Source organism: Danio aesculapii, chromosome 9, assembly GCF_903798145.1.
Source record: "Danio aesculapii chromosome 9, fDanAes4.1, whole genome shotgun sequence".
Lineage (NCBI taxonomy): Eukaryota > Metazoa > Chordata > Actinopteri > Cypriniformes > Danionidae > Danio > Danio aesculapii.
The window spans coordinates 37,590,388-37,611,577 of NC_079443.1; the positions used below are offsets into that span (position 1 = coordinate 37,590,388).

A 21,190-nucleotide genomic window follows, 5' to 3' on the forward strand; every position below is an offset into this window, starting at 1 on the left:
TGTTGTAAATGTTTTTAAAATGGGTTTAAATTGGTGTTTGAAAAAAAGAAACCCTTCTAATTCCGGCTGTTTAGAGAGTTTGGCTAGCTTCTTGATGATCGTGAGCGAGAGATAGCCAGAAATGTTGCTTTTCCAAATGTTGGCATTTGTTTTTGGTCCTGTCATCATCCTGATGCAGACTCATTGCAGTGACCCGCATGTTGTTTAATGTTCTGCCGCTAGAACCATTCCAGCCTCTTAGCAGCCATTTGTGAAAGGCCATTTGTTGGAAACTATAAGTGGCACTGCACTGTGATGTACAGCAAGGCCTCGATGCATCCAGTAAAAGTGTTGTAATAGCTGCCTCCATTTTTCTGCAACTAAATGGGACCAATTTAACTGTCAAAAAAGATGTTTAAAACACTGCATCTTTTTCTGTGTCTCCACCCTTGATGGATTAAAATCGCTTGTCTCATTTCCACCGTCCTCAAACTGTAACCGAAATATGAATGGAAGCGTGGTGATATTTTTCAAAATTCTGCCTGTCGCTGTTGTTGGAGAGTTCAGAATATTGTTATTGATTTCCTCATCTATGCTATATACGGCAGACGTTTCAGCTGCGATCGATATCCATGTCTGATGGTGACCCACAATGAAAACCTAATATGCCTAATGACTGTGTATTATCCATTTACAATGTAATGAGACAATCATGCCAGTTTTTAAATCACCCATGTACTAGTAGTGCACTTTGTTTCAGATGCTAATATGCACATCATAATTTCAGATTTAGAACTCATACAAACATGATTAGGTTCAAATGGCAAATAAAAGGAACTTGATTTAAATTATCTAAATGTACTCAAGATGGATTTTTCTTTCTGGATTGCGAGACAAGCAGCAGTGGTGTAAAATAACAAATTACAAATACTCACATTTTTGTAATTGAGTAGCTTTTCTCAAGGGAAAGTAACAGTACACTTTTTAAAAACTACTTAGTAAATTACATACTAAGTAGTTTTAAAAATTTCCCTTAAGTACATTTTTAGTGCAGTATCAGTACTTTTACTCCACTACCTTTCTTTAACCTGCAGTGACTACTTTATTTTTCTTCTCTATGGGGATTAGAAAAATCAGTCCTGTGATTCCTGTCCAATTAAATTGCACATAGAAAGTAAATCACATCACACTGAAGTACCTCAAGACATGGGCTATTAATAAATGCAGCAAACTGTTTGGAAGCATTGAAAGTGTCCAAGAAGATGACCCAGAGTCTGTTTAGACTGCATGTCACTGATGAGAAGATGACGGATCTTTACTGTAGCACGACATGATTTGGCCAAGTACGATGCGATCCTGGATTAACATCTATTATGTTGATCCTGAAACATGATTTTTGTCAAAAATGTAACCCCTACCCCTAAACCCAACCCTAGCTGTGAATTATTCCCAAAATCAGAGGGGAATAGTAGTTGCATAACAATCATGTAGAAGTGCATAAACCTAACCGTAAACCTAAACGTAACATAAACTGTAAGCATATCCCTTAATTCTGATTGGCTGATTGGAATGTTGTTCCAGGATCAACATAGATGTTAATCTAGGAACATGTCCTACTTGGTGAAATCAGGTTGTCGGTTTAACTGTACGATGACCGAAATGGCCTTAAACATTAGCTAAATGCACTACAGAATGTTACGTTTACACACACAGCCACAAATTACATGTATACATAATTCTAACTACTCTTGAGTACTTTTAAAAGGACTACTTTTTACTCATACTTTGAGTAATATATAAAACAGATACTTTTACTCGCACTACTTTTTGGGCACGTAATGGTACTTTTACTTGAGTATGATTTTTTTTTCAGTACTCTTTTCACCACTAGCTAGCAAACCTTCATTGGATGTTTCTAAAGAAAAAAATGGATTTAGAAATGTAGTTTTTGGTTTAGAATGTGCTAACGCTTGTGTCCACAGTTTCATTTTTGCTCCGAAGAAATGCAAGCACTGTTCTAAAAATCCTCAGTTGTGAGTGTTTTTTGCGGCGCAGTGTTTTTTTTTTCAGTTGGTTGGTTTGAAACAGAGTATGCCTGTTGTACCATTACAAGTTTAAAGTCTTTAGCAGATTATTTGCTGACAGTTGTGTAGTATTGTCCTGCCCCTCCTCCACTGTGATTGGATGGCTAGCTCAAAAGTGACACTAATGATTTTTCAACTTGCAAGGGCTGGATAAAACGATCAGCACTCAGTGATGACCGTAAAATGACAGCTCATCACCTCACTACAAAAATGTGGCCTCACTATTGACAACAACAGAAACTGATGCTCAACTCATTAAAAATCTCTTTGGTGGACACACAGCCTTACAGTTCAAACTTTGTAAAACACTGAATGCCAAGATACAGATCTCAACTCCACTGTTGAACCAATTGCCCATTGAGATTCTTCACATTATCCAGATTTTTATATCCATTCCATGGACAACCAGTCTTTTTTGAGGTACTTGAATTAGTACATTATAGTTTAGAAATTGTACAAATACTATATTTTAGGAAGAAGGTTTGAAAAAAAGCAGCTTCTCCTGCTGTGGCTGAAAGAATTGTCCCTATGGCCTTCGTCTGGTGAACCTACAGTTTCAGCCACTTTTGAACAACTCACTTCCTTGCAATGTTAGTTAAAACTGGAAACTTTGACTGCCAGTTAAAGAAACACTGCACTTCTTTGTAAATAGTCACCTAGAGTTAAACAGATTGAATTGTATCCTTTTTGAACCCATTCAGCCGATTTCTCTGGGTCAGAATTGCAAAATTTTACCTTAGCTTAGCATAAACTATTAAATCGGATTACACAAGTAGCATCTTAGTCTTAGTACAGGGTGTAAATACAGAAAAGTCAAGCCTTAAATAGGGGATGTATAAAAACTTTTGTATTTTTGTTTGTGTGTGTGAGATGCTAAACTAAAAGTGCTTCCGCCAGACCTGTAGATTGGCTAAAGGGATTTCAAAAGAGTAAAACTCAACTGGTAACCTCTAGGGGAATTGTTAAATATTAAATATTTCCAAGAAATAAGTGGACTCTTGCTTTAAATAGGGTTCTCAGATAAAAAAGGGGCCCACCAATAGGTGTCAGATAAACAATAACTGAGGGGAATCTGAAAGTGTTCTGTAACTTTGCATTTATTATATTGTACTTTAGAGCAGTGGTTCTCAACTGGTTTGGCCTAGAGACCCACATGTTTACATGGTCATCAAGCTCAAACAGAAACCAAAATTTTAGACCAAGAGAACCAGAGACCTAAACTTTTAGGAACTATAATCTAATTTTAGGAATTATAATTAATTTGTACTTATTTGTTAACATACACAAGTAGTGAAAGATAAATAATAAGAAAATAACCAAGACTTACAAATAAACAATATTTTATTGCTGTCATTTAACAAAATGTATAACAAAATGTATGCACTTTTGTGATGTTTAGTTTCTAAATGTCGTTTTAATTTAGAAGGTTTCATGCTCTCTTGTGAGAGCACCTCACTGCATATGACACACTGAGGTTTTAAGCCTTTTTTGTTGTCAATATATGTAAGTCCATACTTTACATATTCGGGGTCATACTTGCGCTTCGACATATTTGTTGCTGTAATTAAATGAAATTTCACATGTCAAACTGTACGATTGTTGCATGCACATTTCAAAATAAAATAAGTATAAGCAAAATAAGTTACAAATTTAACTTTTTATTTTTTTTGACCACACACTCTGCGACCCACCGAAAATGTTCCCACGACCCACTCTTGGGTCGTGACCCACCAGTTGAGAAACACTGCTTTAGAGTATATGTAACTTGTGGAATATTATTTTTAGATGTGTGTACGAGTGTTGTTAGTTTTAAGGATATCTATAAGCTAGTGTTCTCCAAAACAGTGACAATTAGTTTTTGTTTTTTTTTTACTTCAGTTTTTCATCAAACGCTCTCTATTATCTGACATGCCCCACCTGCTTAAAGTTTTATTTTGATGCTCTTGAGCTCAGCCATTCTCACTGGCAGAGCTGTGATTAAACAGAATGCTACTGGCTGTCTTATTGTTTCAGTTGATATTACACCAAACATCGAATAAAAAATGCACAATTGTGAAGCACTTCACAGGACTGCTCCATCACTTGCATTAGTTAAACTTCAACTAGGACAATGCAGTGAACTTGAAATGTAGGAAATTACAGGTTGTTTTCTATTTTTGTTTACCTCCACTGGATATTGTAATATGCTTATGTTTTAATAGCCTAAAAGCTTAACTCCACAAAAAGAAAGTAATGCAGCTTTAGAACAAAACAGGGTGATTCAATTATGAGTTTATTATTGCTGTTTTTATTTATTTATTTATTTTGATGAAACGCACTATTGGATTCAGGCTTTGTCCTAACAAAACAGCAGGAATAAAAACGTAATGTCTTTTTAGTACTTAGTAACCCAGCTCATTTCACATGGCTGAGGTTAATGGGATTCAGATATACTTAGAAAGCCTCAGTGCTGCATGATTAGTGCTTCTATCCACTTACAGTACTCTCCAAATTCCCTTTTAACTAACCTCATGGCTTCTTGGGTATTAGGCCTTTTTCATATTTCACTTTTGCCTAATTTTCCATCTTTATCCTCTTGGTGACATTTTAAAAATGGGTTCGTTCTGATTCACCCTTACCTCTGTTTACAATATTCGACAAAATATCATCAGCATCACTGAGTCACTGCTTTTCTTCTTTCTTGTTTAATGTTAAGGCATTAACTACTATGTGTGATGCTGTTGGCACCTGTAAAATTTCAGAATTCTTATATGACTACTAAACTAAAATGCTATTGAATGCAAATATAATGTAATTCAATTAAACAATGGCACGTTTTTCAGTTAATTAGACTAAAATGCATGAGACATTTCTACTTATTCGATATTTTACAGTCTGTAATTAAAATTAGCTTTGCTTTTTTGTTTTCTTCTCAAAGCCTAATGAACCCTTTAGATGTTGTGATGAATCATTGGAGACATTTTTACACAAAAAGTGCACTTGGCCATTCATGTGTGCTTTTCATAGCCTGGCCCGACTATAACGTTCACATAGATATCCTCTTGCTCCATCGATTTGAGCATAAGTACCTCAGCCGGAGCGAGCGAGAGAGCGATGTTGACTACAGGTTGAAATGAGCTGCTGCTTTTGATGGCGTTTCCACACTTGAGCTCACTCACTTTTCTAGAGATGAAAGCCAATCCCCGCCACCTCGACTACATGCACACAAACACACGCGTTCTGTCACCAGGAGAGGGTGAGGACGTTAATAATCCACATTTCCCTAATTAAGTCATACATCCCCTGTTAATTACTCCCTGGCCTCTCTAACAGTGTCTGCAAAGGCAAGCTGTCAGCCACTTTTTATTGTGAATGATTAATTAGTGATGGATTTCTGCAGACTGTTAATAAAGAATTCTCTAAGATTTTTCAAAGAGCTTTTTTTGCCTCAGCCAAGTGTTTAAACACAATTGCTATTTCTCTGATGATTTTTAGACATGACAGTAGACAAAGACTAACCGTTTTATAATGCTCAGTGAGATGTCGCTTTGATTGATTAGGGTTTTCATGCTCACTGAGTGATTTTCATGTGAAAAAAAGGAAACAAAAAGTGCCATTGTATTATTATTATTTTTTCGCAATATCAAGGTTTTGCATAGTAGTCTCCACAAAAGAAATACTTAATTAAACATATGAAATAATGTGTTTCGGAAAATTCTGGGTTAAGTTTTTGATGGTTTAGGTTTAAGGGAGAGAAAATATTGTCAGGTCAGTAAATTGAAATCTATGGCTGGTCTCTACAAAGTTTTTATGTATACAAAAGTGTGTACAGTAGGGCTGCACAAAATAATATATAATAATAATTTCAGCATTGATGTCGAAGAAATCAGTATCGATATTGTCTAAGAAAGTGCTGTTTGTGACTTTAACAACAATTTATTGTATTGAATTATTCAGAAAGCAAAGACTATGCAGTATTATTTATACATTTGATTATTTAATTACTGTACCTGAATACCGTTAGGCTCTTCGGAAAACAATAAAACACTGTTTATTTTCTTTGTATCTTTTTCTTTTTCATTGTATTTATTTATGGTTGTGAACTGTTTTTATATTATATCATCCCAGTCTATCTAAAATGATAAATTCCTTCCAAATAGAGATATTCAAGTCATCTGGTGAAATTGTGTTAATATTGCAGTACATATGAGCAATATCACACGAGTAGCAGTGCGATATGGCTGTAAATCAGCACTGGTGAGAGGCTTGCATTGGTGAATTACTTCTACGTGATATTGCGTTTATACAACAGTTTGCCGGCATAATCATGTGCATAAAAAAGAAAATCAAACATGGAGAGTCTAAAAACCCTTTTGTATGAGGAACTACTTTCTTCAGCCATTCATTCACATCTGCAGCTGATGTCAGAACAGCAGAAACCGTTGCTACGTCACTTTAGAGTTAGTATTTGAATGATTCTCTAGCATAATTTCTAAAGTGATGACAAAACAGGTGATTTTGCTCAAATTTTTACACTATAAGGCTGAACGGCATTAAATGCCATCAGTCTAGAGATATTTCCCAGAATTTCTTTGTTTCTACCGGGAGATCACAATAATTAACCCCGAAAAAGCAATGCAATCACTATAAGATTACTGGTGTGTTTGCAATAAGGAAAAACGGGCATTTCTTCAATCTTTTTACAGAACTAGTCTGCAGTAAATAAATAGCAGACTCATTAGAAACAAACAGATGGCCAACCAAAAAGTAACTCAGGTTTATACAAAGAGAGGCCAACACAAAAAGTCAGAGTTATTAAATCCCCTGAATTATTAGCCCCCGTTTATTTTTTTCCCCAATTTCTATTTTTCGGAGAGAAGATTTTTTTTTACACATTTCTAAACATAATAGTTTTCATAACTCATCTCTAATAACTGATTTATTTTATCTTTGCCATGATGACAGTAAATAATATTTTACTAGAAATTTTTCAAGACACTTCTATACAGCTCAAAGTGACATTTAAAGGCTTAACTAGGTTAATTAGGTTAACTAGGCAGGATAGGGTAATTAGGCAAGTTATTGTATAACGATGGTTTGTTCTGTACACTATCGAAAAAACAAAAATAGCTTAAAAGAGCTAATAATATTGACCTTAAAATGTTTTTATTTTTATTTATTTTATTTTTTTTAAACTGCTTTTATTCTAGCCAAAATAAAACAAGTAAGACTTTCTCCAGAAATAAAAAATATTATCAGACTTGCTGTGAAAATTTCCTTGCTCTGTTAAACATCATTTGGAAATATTTAAAAAAGAAAAAAAAATTAAAAGGCGATAATTCTGATTTTAACTGTACATTCCTGATATGGGAGTCCCATTTCACACTCAATATACTACAAATATATGGTATAAATACAGTCCTGCAATATAAAAAGAGAGAGATTGACTTTAATGTCACTTACCAATTTTATTATGTTTTAATCAGCTGTAGTTTGAAAATACACCGACCTTTTCTCCTCTAAGGGCTTATTATGCGATCTCTTTCGCCATCTTGTGGATGGACAACGTCAACCGTTTTTACTCTTCTCAATGACAGGCTGATGGATGCCAACTTCCTGTATCTCAGAAACTATAAATATTTAAAATAGGCACTGTCCTTATAAATAAACTGCATACATGCAATTTAAACAACTACAATCTTGCCTAAAAAACAATCAAAGTACATTATGTTGTCCAACAGCTGCAATATTTGTCAAACTGTTGTGAGTTCATTCATCTGCTGTCACTCTATATGGGCGGAGTAATGCAGACAGGTGAGGAGGCTGTACGAGTTCTGATATTGCAGAATAATTCACCTCTATCAGCCAATCAGACAGAAGTGTGTGTGTGTGTATATATATATATATATATATATATATATATATATATATATATATATATATATATATATATATACATACACACAACAGCCCTAGAATACAGTATGTGTTGGAGTGGCATTTCATAAAGTCATGGGTCTTCACAAACACCATTTAATTCTCCATATCACATTTACTTTCTTTAATATGATCATTTAAATGTTTTAGACGGTTTATTCCTATTATACGTATAAGTGCATTAATTGGAGACAGGCAAGACGCAGCTAGTACTGAGACAGTCATGTGCGCAGCTTGTCTGTAAGAATTCAAACCAAAGCCTGTATTCACAGCATGAGTCTACTGCATGAGGGAAAATGAAAGTTTACAGTGTATCAGAGACAACATACTGCATTAAACTACTGAATATAACATTGCATATACCATTAATAATGCAGGGGGCATCTGATAATGTTTTACCAGTAAAATGCCCTGTTTATATGTACTCAGTGACTGTGCAAGCATATTTGTATTACATAAATCTAAGCCAGCTTTAAAATCATAAATATTTGTATTCTAGTGTTAGCATTGCCTATTCAAGCTTATTTACTGTAAGTCTACCACCTCAGTTATATGCAATACATTTTTGTTATGTTCTATCAGGTTTTTTAGTAATAATAATAATGATGATGATTATTATTATTATTACTATTAATCATATAAATTTTTTGCCTTAAGTTGTTGTGATTTTGTATCAAATCATGACTTAAGTGTATTGTTTAAAAAAGGTGTCATACTGTGCAATAAATCCAACAGTTGAACACATACTCTAGAGGACATGCAATTGTTTTGTATTTGATTGGTTCCAGTGTGTCTTGGAGAGTAAGAATTTTGTTTTTGTTTTTTCTAGATGTTGGTTCGGTTGAGGGCTTGGCTTATCACCATGCCTGGGACACAATTTACTGGACCAGCTCCACCACCTCCAGCATCAGCAGATACACAGTAGACCAGAGCCGACAAGGAGCCTTCGGCAGGCAAGCTGTTGTCACCATGTCTGAGGACGACCATCCTCACGTCTTGGCACTAGATGAATGTCAAAAGTAAGCGACTGCTATTATCTCTAAAGAATATTCTCTAATTACAAAAATGACAGAGAAACTGCTTCTTAGCAGTGATAAAGAACGCAATGTTTAAAGTGCTCTGAGTTCTCATTGAAATGCATATTTGCAGTTAAAGGAATAGTTCACCCAATTAGGAATAGTTATATTAGAACTACAGAACTATTATGGATAGTTCACGCAATTCTCCAATTACAAAAAAGACACAGAGAGTGATTCTCAAAAGTAATGAAGAACACAATGTTTAAAGTGCTCTGAGTTCTCATTAAAATGCATATTTGCAGTTAAAGGAATAGTTCTCACAAAAATTTAAATTACCCCATAATTTAAAGATGGACATAGTTGAGATGTCTAATTTTATCCTTGCTCTTACTTACTTCTGGAGCGGTTATATTGAAGTTGATATTTAGCCGAACCATGTTAGTGTTTCGTAACATCTAATTTTTACAAGGTGGGTTGTTAGCCCAACTCTCAACCCCCAACCTGGAGGACTAGGACAAACACACAAACACTACAGACAATTTATCCTACCTAATTCACCTATAGTGCATGTCCTGAAACCGGAGCACCTAGAGGAAACCCACGCAAACAATGGAAGAACATGCAAACACAGAAATGCAAACTGACTCAGCCTAGGCTCGAACCAGCAACCTTCTTGCTGCAAGGCGACAGCGCTACCCCCTGCACCACTGTGCCACCCATCCTGGCTCTTACATGCTGTATAATAGTGTTGGATAGTAGCTTTTATTTTGAAGCTTCCAAAAGCTTATAAATCCGTAGTCAAACTAACCTGTACAACACCAAAGGGACAACACAAGTGGATCGATTTGTTTTCGGATCAAAAACATTACATTTTTTAAAAATGTATACTCTGATCACTGACTTCTGGTGGTGGTCGAACTCACATTATCTGGCGTATGCAACCAATGACATATGACATAAGACATGTTCACAGTGGAAGCTCCAGGAATAGACGCGTCTAGCAGGAACCAATTACCACACAAGACATCAACAAATAAGAAAACTAGTTGGCTAGATGTCACTATGTAACTTTATAGAGTATATTACTCTTACAATGCCACATAAGTGTATCTACCTGCCGGGGTGCCACTAGGGGGTAAGTTAGGACGATTGAAAGGGCCCACGTCGTTTTGGGGCCCCCATAGGTACTAATAAGCGCCCACCAGATGCCCCCCCCCCCCCCCCTCCTTCATTTTCGACCACCCCCGCCCCCCCCTAAACCCTGCCCCCCAACTCTTCAATATCGTCTGCAACAATCCCCCCCCTCCCCCCCCCCCCCCCCCCCCCTTCTCTTCATCCACAACACTCGAGAAATGTTGTCATAGGGCCCGCACCGGCCAGCAGCGCCCCAGCTACCCGTCTTATGTCATGGGTCATAAGATGGTATACATCTACATCGTATATGTCAGTTGCGCTTAACACAAATGATTTTTTTTTTTATAAATTAAACATTTGAAATATTTATGTTAGAAAAACACATCAATTAGCTCAATGTGTTTTTTTATAGATACAGTGGTGTATAGGCTGTAGACACAAGACATGTCACTCGTGTAGTTTTGAATGGGGAAATCTGTAGGGTCAAAATGGTGAATGAAGCCCCGCCTACTAGTACAGGAGCCAATCATCGATTGCTGTAGACGGACATTTCTTTTGTGGAGAAACTCAGACCAGACGTGTGCTTTTACAACAGTTTCTGTGGTCAACAAATGCACTGGAATCTTAGTGAATACTTGCTTCACAGACATAAGAAATATGTCCGCATAATGCTTGAAATCTGTACTTTTAAATCAACCAACTACAGTTGAAAACACAAGTTTTTTGGTTTTGTGATCTGTATGAAAGAAACGCAAGGTACAGTCTGTACTGTCAAATGCACATCAAAGTAACTATTCAAATGCCCACAAACTAGTAAACAAAGAGTCGCTGTCATTTCTGAGGGAAATTCACCATCAAGACCAAGTTGTAAATTACTTCGGAAGATCATCGTGATCTTGACGAAGCATTATTCCTAGGATGATAATGTGTGAAATTACCATAAATGAGGTTGGTGTCGTGATCTTGTTCCTTTCAAGTGCGCATTAGCTTGGGCAACTTGGAAAAAAATGCAGACTTTTAGAAATGAAACTTAAGAGACAATTGTTGTTTAATTTTATGATGTTTCCAAATATGTAGTGTAATCATAATCCTGGCAAACAGTTTTGGAGAATTTGATGTTTCCACATTCAGACAGAATGCCCGAGCATACTGCCCGAGAGGTGTTTGAAAGATGACCGCCGAGCAGTGGTGTAGTCCTTGCTATATGCATGTATACTCAGTATGCTTACTTTTTTTCACGACCTTTTTTGGTATTACCACTTCTGAGTATCAATAATTGCATATACCCTGTGTATACTCACTTATTTTTCTGATTAAAGTTCCCTAATTTTAGTGTATTATTTTAAATTCTTACTTAAAAATGTATATGTTGTGTAAATGTATATACATTTTTCTTTGTTTACTCCAAAAGGATCTGTTCCTGATCCACTCTAAAATGAAAATCCTAAAATCGCCACTGTAAAACAGTATTTCACATTTGTCTTAATCATGTCTACCGCTACAGGGAATGACACTATATATAAGACAAAAAACGATGAGCCAAAAACTACTCGTAAATCGCGTAAACTATTACTAGTATATAATAGAAACAACAGAAGACAGACTCCTAATAGTTTGGTTTAAAACAAGCATGCACGAATGTGACAATCAAACATAATGGCTGATTGATGTTTAAAGGAACCTATTAAATGTAAAGTAATTAGCCAGAAAAGAAAGTAAGTTTAAAAGCTGTCTTTCCATGTATGCACAGGCCCTATTGAGTTAACTTAAATAAAAGTTCACTAAATTGTTGTAACTATCTTGATTGACACTTTTTTTCAGTACTAAAATGATTATATAAGCTACATACTGTATACATACAGCCAATCACAGGGTGGGGCACTATTAGCTAAACATAAATCATTAAATAGGATTAGACTATTAGCATCTCCCTTTGAAACGAACAAATTTGTTTTGTTTTTTTCTTTTTAAATGGGTAGTTTTCCCAAAAAATGAAAACTGTCATCATTTACTCAACCTTTACTTGTTCCAAACTGGTTTGTCTTTTTTACCTCCTGTTGAACACAAAAGAAGATGTTTTGAAGAAAGCTGGAAACCTGTAACCATTGATTTACATTGACAATATTGACAAAATATTTATTTTTACTTTCGTTGTGGAAGTTAATAGTTACAGGTAACTGATGTAAAAAAGTTAAAAAAAAGAAAAAAAAAAAAAATATATATATATATATATATATATATATATATATATATATATATATATATATATATATATATATATATATACATATATAGCTAATGAATCAAAGAAACATTGACTTTCATTGTTTCCTTGCCTATTTAAAATTTGGGTCGGGTGTAATAGTACACCACCTTTTATTTAGGACTACACCACCGCCGCCGAGCGAAATGACTTGCCTTATAGGGACTTTGGTAGTTTTATGTTTTATTTGCTTTTGGAAGCTTCAAAACGAATTCTGCTATCCAATGCCATTATGCATCATGGAAGAACCAGGATCAAATTTAAAACTACTCCAACTGTGTCTAACAGAAAAAAGGTCATATACACTGAAGATGGCTTGAGGTGAGTAAATTATGGAGTCATTTTCAATTTTGGGTGAACTATTCCTTTAAGAATATTCAAAACGCAACTGGTCATGTGACATGGTAAGCAGTGATGTTTGATTTTCCGCTCTGGCAGAGGGAAAGATTCCATTCGCTGCAGACTAAATCAAATGGATACATTCACTTGATAGAGGAACCTTTGTTGACATGAAGCAAAATTGATCTCTATGTCAGGAAGAAGCGTATTGACTTTCAAAATCGAGAGAAAATTGATTCGTCACACTCAGGAAAACTGACATATATGAAGTGTCAATCAGTCGAGTCGGGAAAAGATTTTAATTAGTTTGACCTCTTCAGATGAGCAGAGCACCGTCTGAAATTTGTTGTGGACTGAATATTTTTTAATCCAAGCTAAGTAGCTACTCTCCAGGTATAACGGATGATATATTAAAATTCTCCTCTAAAAGAACCGTTTGAGACTGATGAACAGCATTGATATTCAGAAAGATGGGCTGACCCTGAGTTCACAGACTACATTAAACCCTCAACCTTGGAGAGAATATGCTTACTTGGTAATCTGGCACTTTTTCAAATGGACTACAGGCTGCTGTTAATTAGAATCTAACCTGAAATGATTAATTGGCATAGAATGTCAGCATGTATCACTAATTTTCAATTAGTCGGTGGAATTAGACTGTGAAAGGAATTTTTATAAGGAAACGTCAAACAGGCCCCGAGGCCTTTCTGCCCGCTCTTATTTGCAAGGTAGGTCATATTCCTCTGTGTCATAAAGGGGGTTTAAAAATACCGGCAGGTGACAGTATTAAATCATTCTGCCTCGCCGTTGTCTGTAAAATCACATCTATTCCTCTCATTTCTGTGTTTTGTAGCCTCATGTTTTGGACCAATTGGAACGAGCAGCACCCTAGTATCATGCGCTCAACTCTTGCAGGGAATAACATGAAAGTCATCATTAGCACAGATGTATTCACTCCGAACGGACTCACAATTGACCATAAAGCGGAAAAGCTGTATTTCTCTGACGGCAGCTTGGGAAAAATTGAACGCTGTGAATATGATGGCTCCCACAGGCATGTAAGTATGACTCTTTCTCTGTTTTTAGGTGATTCCAAGAATGCTCTTTCAGGGAAATGACTCATGATTTTCCTGAAAACATGCATCATTTTAAAGGGATAGGAAACTTTTTTATTTTTATATTTGCCAGTGTATTAAGAATCATATACCAACATTAAACAATACTCAACACAGAAGCTAAATTAACATGGGTTGCTGAGTATATGAAACAATGGCTGTTTCTCAATATGCATTCTTCAGCATCTTGCGTCATTGTGTTCTCTTGTAACGTCATCATCAACCACCAAAGCTCGGTTTTAAAACTCAAGACAGCAAGAACGGAAGATGCGTGAAAGTTCTCGGATGCGTTCTTGATATTGAGGATGCACAGATGCAGACTTGAGCACCGAACTCGCTCAAGAAGTCCCAGAAGTCATTGCGACTGAATAAAGGAGGTGGAAAGTGCAGCAGTTTATATAGATTTATTATTAATGTTTAGAGATATAACTTATTTATTTCTGGAGTTTCTCTAAATGAGAATGAGTGAAAGTAAACATTACCATGAAAATCTTAATAAAGGCATAAACACATTCTTGGTTAAATTTGTATTAAAATCAGTTTTATTTGTATTGTGCAAAGTATATTTCTCTGTGTTCTCTGATTTCGCGGTGCCCCGAGTTCGTTCCTCTGAGGTGACTTGGCAAGACCGGTCTTCACAAGAATGCAAGTCCGTTCTCTGCGTTCTTGGAATTGAGAAACAGCCAATGTTACTCACCAATTGAGTGGTACATTTTATTATTGTAATAGTGCCTAAAAACACTATATAGTTTATCACAATTATCAAATTATTGCAATGTACTTACAATCAAAATTATGAGCTTTCCTGTGAAATTGTAATTAAAAAAAAAAAAAAATATATATATATATATATATATATATATATATATATATATATATATATATATATATATATATATATATATATATGTGTGTGCGTGTGTGTGTGTGTGTGTGCGTGTGTGTGTGTGTGTGTGTAAAAAATATTTCTGTTTAACAGCGAGATGACTTTGTTTCAACATGTTTTAAACGTAATTGTTTTAATAAAAAAATTTGAATAACTAATTTCTTTTGTCATTGCCATAATGGCAGTACAAAAAAGTGTTGCTATGATATATTACTGATATTCAACTTAAAGCTTTAGGCTTAACTAGATTAAGTTAACTAGGCAACTTGTGTTAATTAGGCAAGTTATTGGACAACAGTGGTTTGTTCTGTAGCCAGTCAAAACAAATATACCAGCCAAACTTACATTGCATATACATTAGATTAGCCAGGACTAAAGCCAAATCTGGAGCTCATCTAACAAAATAACTTACGATAATGGTCCAAAAACTAGTACACCCAAATTTATATGTTATAGAAAAATAGTAAATACAAATAAAAAAATAGGAAAAATCAAGAGAAGCAAAAAAAATTGTTTAAATTAGTTGAAATTTAGTTTTTTTTTTTTAATATTTTGCTTGGATTTAATTGTATTATCTTTCGATTTCTAAATATGTTTGGTGACTAAAATATTATTTTAATAAATATATCTGTTTAATAAATCTGTTTGGTTTAAATTCACCAAAATACATTGCCTATATTCACTGAGAAATGGAAAAAAATATTCATTTTCAAAATGGGGTGTACTCAATTATGCTGAACACATTGGAAGTACTGTGATAATTGTGTCTGACTTTTCTTCAATAAAAATGTCTTGGGAAATATTTGAAAAAGAGTTCAAATTTTACAGGAGGTCTAATAAATTTCCCTGTATAAAATTTCATTCTTTCCTTCTAACTGAATTTCAATATTTGTCTTGTGCAAAACTGTATTATGAATTTTTAGTATTGGTAACCTATATTATAACGATATTAAACTATATGAATCACACTTAATTGCATTTAAATATTTGTTGCTAAAGAAAGAAGTTTTTTTATATATTTTTTTTTTCAAATAATTGACTGTACCATGTTAAACTAACACAGAGTTTTTGGTTGCATTTCATTCTTTGCGTAGTAACTTTATTTTATTTTCAACCAACATGCAATTTTTTAACACAACCAAAAAAAGAGAGATTTATAATGTTTTTTTTTTTCCAGCGGTCACTAAAGTATCGACTTAATAACCACTCAAAAAAACAGGCATCTCTTTTTAGTTATTAGTGTCCGCTGATGCAGTGCCCATTGACCCTTCACAAAATCAGCTTAATTCTAATGAATTACCCACTTTCAAGAAATATGACAAAGAGTTCATTAAGCACCACAACCTCCCAAACCAAGTGCACAAGTGTTAATGAAGGATTATTTTGGGACCCCTGCTGGGTCGGCCTATCAGCTCCCCAATTAAACAGTGAAGAATTAAGCAAAACTAAATCAACATGGCTTTTGGCAAACCGCCTTGCAGTTGGAATCTCCCAACTGGTTTTACTGAAGGGGTTTGAAACCGAATGGTATGCACAGATAGACTTCCTCTGATGAAGCACAATCTGTCGCCCTGTGTGGTGTCATCCTTTATATCGCATCAGCACAAAGAGGACAGTCAGTTAAGGTGTTAATTCCTAATAATGCCCATTAGAACCGCAAGCAATTGCACGTGGCTATAGTTGTTAGCCCAAAACTCTATTTGACATCTATTTGATCAGATAAACAGAGATAATTAGTGCTGGAGCAGAACGCTTGCACCCCTAAATTTAATTCTGAATCAATATGCTCCATCAAAAACCATCTGGCAAGCTCCTTGTCTCCCCCCCCCCACCCCCTCCCCCAACCTCTCGGATCTCCAGTTGTTGTTTGCTCAAGCTGGGCTCTCTTAATCAACACCTGTCCTATTTTTTCCACCATGGTGGCAGGGCTAATGTGATCACGGATACAAGCGTGTTCCTGTTAATGGCTGGGTCTCCAGAGCTGTGGGACGTCCTCCTGCCCCACAGCCCGGAAAGCTCCCAGAAGGAGTCGTGTGATGTATATCCGTGTCCGTCATTATGACACCCGCATTAACACTCTCTGGATCTGGGCTAAACTGGTTGCTGGGGGATTATTTAAAGCATGTGTCCTCTACCTACACATTTGCTTTTTTGGACCCTCATAGAGACTTTCCAGTGGTTGTCAGAGGCAGTTTTTTTGCTTGCCTGCAATTGTAAGCCACTGGTTTGATGTAAGATGTATTTCTGTGTAAAACTGGTGGTTTAAAAACATGAACATTTTATATTCAGTGGCCAATGTTTTAATATATGGTGTTCCGCATATACAAGTACACCCCTCAAAAATCTATCTTTTAAATTAATATTTTTAATAGGAAGCTATACAATATGATATGTGTGCTGCATATACATAAGATTAGTTAGTACTGAAGCCAAATCTGGAGCTCATCTAACAAAATAACTTACAATAACGGTCCAAAAACTAGTACACCCAAATTTATGTTATAGAAAAATATTCAATACAAATTAAAAAAAGAGGAAAAATCAAGAGAAAAAAAAAATTTGTTGAAATTTTGTAGGTTGTAATTTTGTTTTGCAACATTTTGCTTGAATTTAATTGTATCATCTTTCAATTTTTATATATCTTTGGTGACTAAAATATTATTTTAATAAATCTTTCTGTTTTATAAATCTGTTTGGTTTAAATGCATCGAAATACATTGCCTATATTCACTGAGAAATGGATACAAATATTAATTTTTAAGTGCGGTGTACTCAGTTATGCTGAGCACTGTATGACTGCAGAAAAATATGAAATTTTATTATGCATGTGGTCTTACATTTTTATTTGCAGTGTTCTAAAAATCAATTAATATTAATTTCAGTGAGAGTATTAATCTATAAAAGCAGATAATCTATAAAAATGTGTTATGTATTTTTTGTGGAAAAATCCGTTTTTATGTTTTACACTGTACATTACGTTGATGGGCTGTGTAAATGGACTTTTATTATTTAAACTTTTATTTTTACTTTAGTTTTAATTTCATCTTTATTTCTATAGTGCTTTTACAATGTACATTGTGTCACAGCAGCTTAAACTATTTTAAAGAACAAATTTCTAATAACTAATATATTTTGTCTTTGCTCTTATGACAGTATATTTTGAACTTAAATATATATATGGATTGGAATGATTTTGTAGGGGAAACATAAATATTTTTTTGTAATTTATTATTTACAGTTGAAGTCAGAATTAATAGCCCTCCTGTTTATTTTTTCCCCAATTTCTGTTTAACGGAGTAAAGATTTTATCAACATATTTTTTAACATAATAGTTTTAATAACTCATTTCTAATAACTGATTTATTTTATCTTTGCCATGATGAAAGTAAATAATATTTTACTAGATATTTTTCAAGATACTTCTATACAGCTTAAAGTGACATTTAAAGGCTTAACTAGGTTAATTAGGTTAACTAGGCAGATTAGGGTAATTAGGCAAGTTATTGTATAAAGATGATTTGTTCTGTTGACTATCGAACAAAAATATAGCTTAAAGGGGCTAATAATTTTATCCTTAAAATTGTTTTAAAAAATTAAAAACTGCTTTTATTCTAGCCGAAATAAAACAAATAAGACTTTCTCCAGAAGAAAAAATATTATCAGACATGCTATGAAAATTTCCTTGCTCTGTTAAACATAATTTGGGAAAAATTTAAAAAGAAAAACAAATTCAAAGGGGGGCTAATAATTCTGACTTCAAGTGTACATATGATAAACAAACTACAGTCATAAGTAAACACAATGGAGCAAATATCACAGTAAAATAAACCATGCTTTATGGTTCATACAAATTATTTAATAAAATTAATCTTTATTAGACTTCTTTATGCACAACTAAAATGCTTAAAACACATGCAGATTATAAAATTTCACTTTATTGTGGTTTAATTCTGCAGTGTCTCCACAAATCTAGTGTGTTTTACCTGTGGTTTTTGGACAACTATAATTCTAACTCAACATTGCATAACCTGCAATGTGACTATTAGGGACACACACATTACAATATCGATACTCAAACGATATATTGTGCAGCCCTACTCCAGGAAAAAAATATATAATAGAAAATGATGTTGACAAAATGTTAAACATCACTTGTATTTACTTTTAAACATCCCTTAAAAATATTTAAAAAATAAAAAGTTCACAGGAGGGCTAAAAATATTGCCTTCAACTATTGAAATACCCACACATTAAATGCATATGAAAAAATGCATCATAAACAATACAATTCAATTAAAAATCTGATTATCTGTCTCAAAAGCAGATCCTCTATTCTTGTCTTCTCTATTTGGTGTTAGGTGATTGTAAGATCAGGACCAGGCACATTTTTTGGACTTGCTATCCATGGAAACTACATTTTTTGGTCTGACTGGACTCGACGAGCTGTGCTACGGACCAACAAATTCACCGGAGGAGAAACTAAAGTTCTCCGAGCCGATATTCCTCACCAACCAATGGGAATCATAGCAGTTGCCAAAGACACTAATAACTGTAAGTAATCCAAAATAACCCACTGGGCTCTAAAGCTTTCCATATCTGTGTTACATGCGTTGGATTCGAAGCCAAGCTCTCGCTGGTGGTGGCTCATTTTGATTTCTAAGGAATAGTCGGAATGATAAATTACAGTGGACTTATTTAGTAACCAAGCAAACTAAATTGGAAACGTAATTAATTTAAAAAGTAATCTCAAGTCGCAGAGGATGCTCTGAACTGTCGCAAATGTGAAAAGTAGGACGTTGGGAAATCGCTTTAAGAGACTCCCGACGGTTTCTTGTTTTGCGAGCCTGCTGTGAGGGGTTTTCTCCTCTCGTTTGTTTGATCATGCCAGATGATTGCAGCTGTTTGCCCTTAACCATTTTTTTTTACCTAGAGAATGTTAGCAGTCAGCACTGCCAGAGAGAGATGTGCTCATTCTAGAACAGATTTGAGGATAACAGCTGTTGTGATCAACAATGCCATCTTCTCCCAAAAAAATCTCTCTTTCCTGTACTTTCATCTGACAGTGTGCCAGGTTTAACACACTATCTTTTGATATCCAAGGCTCATTTCCATATTCATGCTGAGTCACAGCGCAATGAATTTGATCTAGGTGCTTCTTAAAGTTCCCAAGGGTACGGTGTTCTGGATTCATAGCATTTCTTGATGGTGTAGATGTTCAGTTGAAACTACTTTGGTCAGTCTGATTAACTGAAGTAATATAGGACATCTAGATTTTAATTAAAATGATTTTATCTCCACATTTGTTTGAGTAAAAAAAAAACTAAATGTCTTAGCATTGGTTTGTGCTCCTTTAGCTTTAATGGCTGAAACCCTGTATTCCAGCATGATTTGAGATAAATCTAAAGAGCGCATTGTGCTTAAAGAATAACGAGTATTTATGACATCTGTACAAATTAGTCATTGATTTGCTTAAAGAGGCCATATGATGCTTTGTTTTTCTTTGTCATATATACAGTATATGTATGTTTATGTACTGTAAAAAGTCTTTAAAATTGCAAAAAGAGTTTATTTTTTACAATACGGCTTAAATTGCGACAGGTGTGTGATAGGGCCCATGGTTTTTAAAGTGATTAGTTGACTTTACTTAAAACAATGAGTAAACCCATTGCCTTAAAATTGTTAAGTCAACTATGATTATAATTATAAAAATGAAACTTGTCAACGTAACAATTCCAAGTTACAATTATTCACTGTTTTAAGTAAAGTCAACTTGTTGCTGTTGGAATATTCAGCCAATTCCATGTGTGTTCAATAAAAAAGGTCAGCAGAGGATTTTCTTCAATGTCAAACAAATTAGTAATTAATTAGATACATATGAATGATTCGAGGACAGAGCTTCGGGTGGCGTTAGACCAGGGATGGGCAAACTCGATCCTGGAGGGCCGGTGTCCCTGCATAGTTTTGCACCAACCCTAATCAAACACACCTGCTTGTAGCTTTCTAGTGATCTTAAAGACACTAATTAGGGTGTTCAGGTGTGTTTGATTAGTGTTGGAGCAAAACTCTGCAGGGACACCGGCCCTCGAGGATCGAGTTTGCCCATGCCTGCGTTAGACCAATGCAATACAAGAATTACATTCAGGAGGTTCACAACAGTTCTACATTTCCCTGACTTCAGTATTTGTACACAGCTGATATTAAAAGGTTTCGTGTAATTTGTCACGTCAATCATTTTGCAGTACTCTGGTGCCTGCACCCAAACATACTTCCTCTTTTCTACAAACTTCTCTGCACACGTAAGCTGACATTATTATCAGATAAGGCCCTGTTTACATTAAAAGTTTTAGTTTTAAAACGGCGTTTTAGAATGAAAACAATCCACGTCCACACTGGCGTTTCTGAACACCTCTCTGTCCATACTACACCGCTGTAAACGCACATCATGTGACTCACAC

At 34.9% G+C, this 21,190-nt stretch overlaps 1 protein-coding gene across 1 annotated transcript in view; it reads left to right on the forward strand.

Annotated features, from left to right (window-relative positions):
* The window catches only part of lrp1bb (low density lipoprotein receptor-related protein 1Bb), a 625,723-nt gene that overhangs the window by 468,287 nt on the left and 136,246 nt on the right, over positions 1-21,190 (forward strand). The window contains exons 42-44 of the mRNA XM_056465638.1: positions 8,809-8,998; positions 13,588-13,792; positions 19,094-19,286. Of these exons, the coding sequence (XP_056321613.1) occupies positions 8,809-8,998; positions 13,588-13,792; positions 19,094-19,286 (588 nt within the window). The remainder of the gene's footprint in view (positions 1-8,808; positions 8,999-13,587; positions 13,793-19,093; positions 19,287-21,190) is intronic.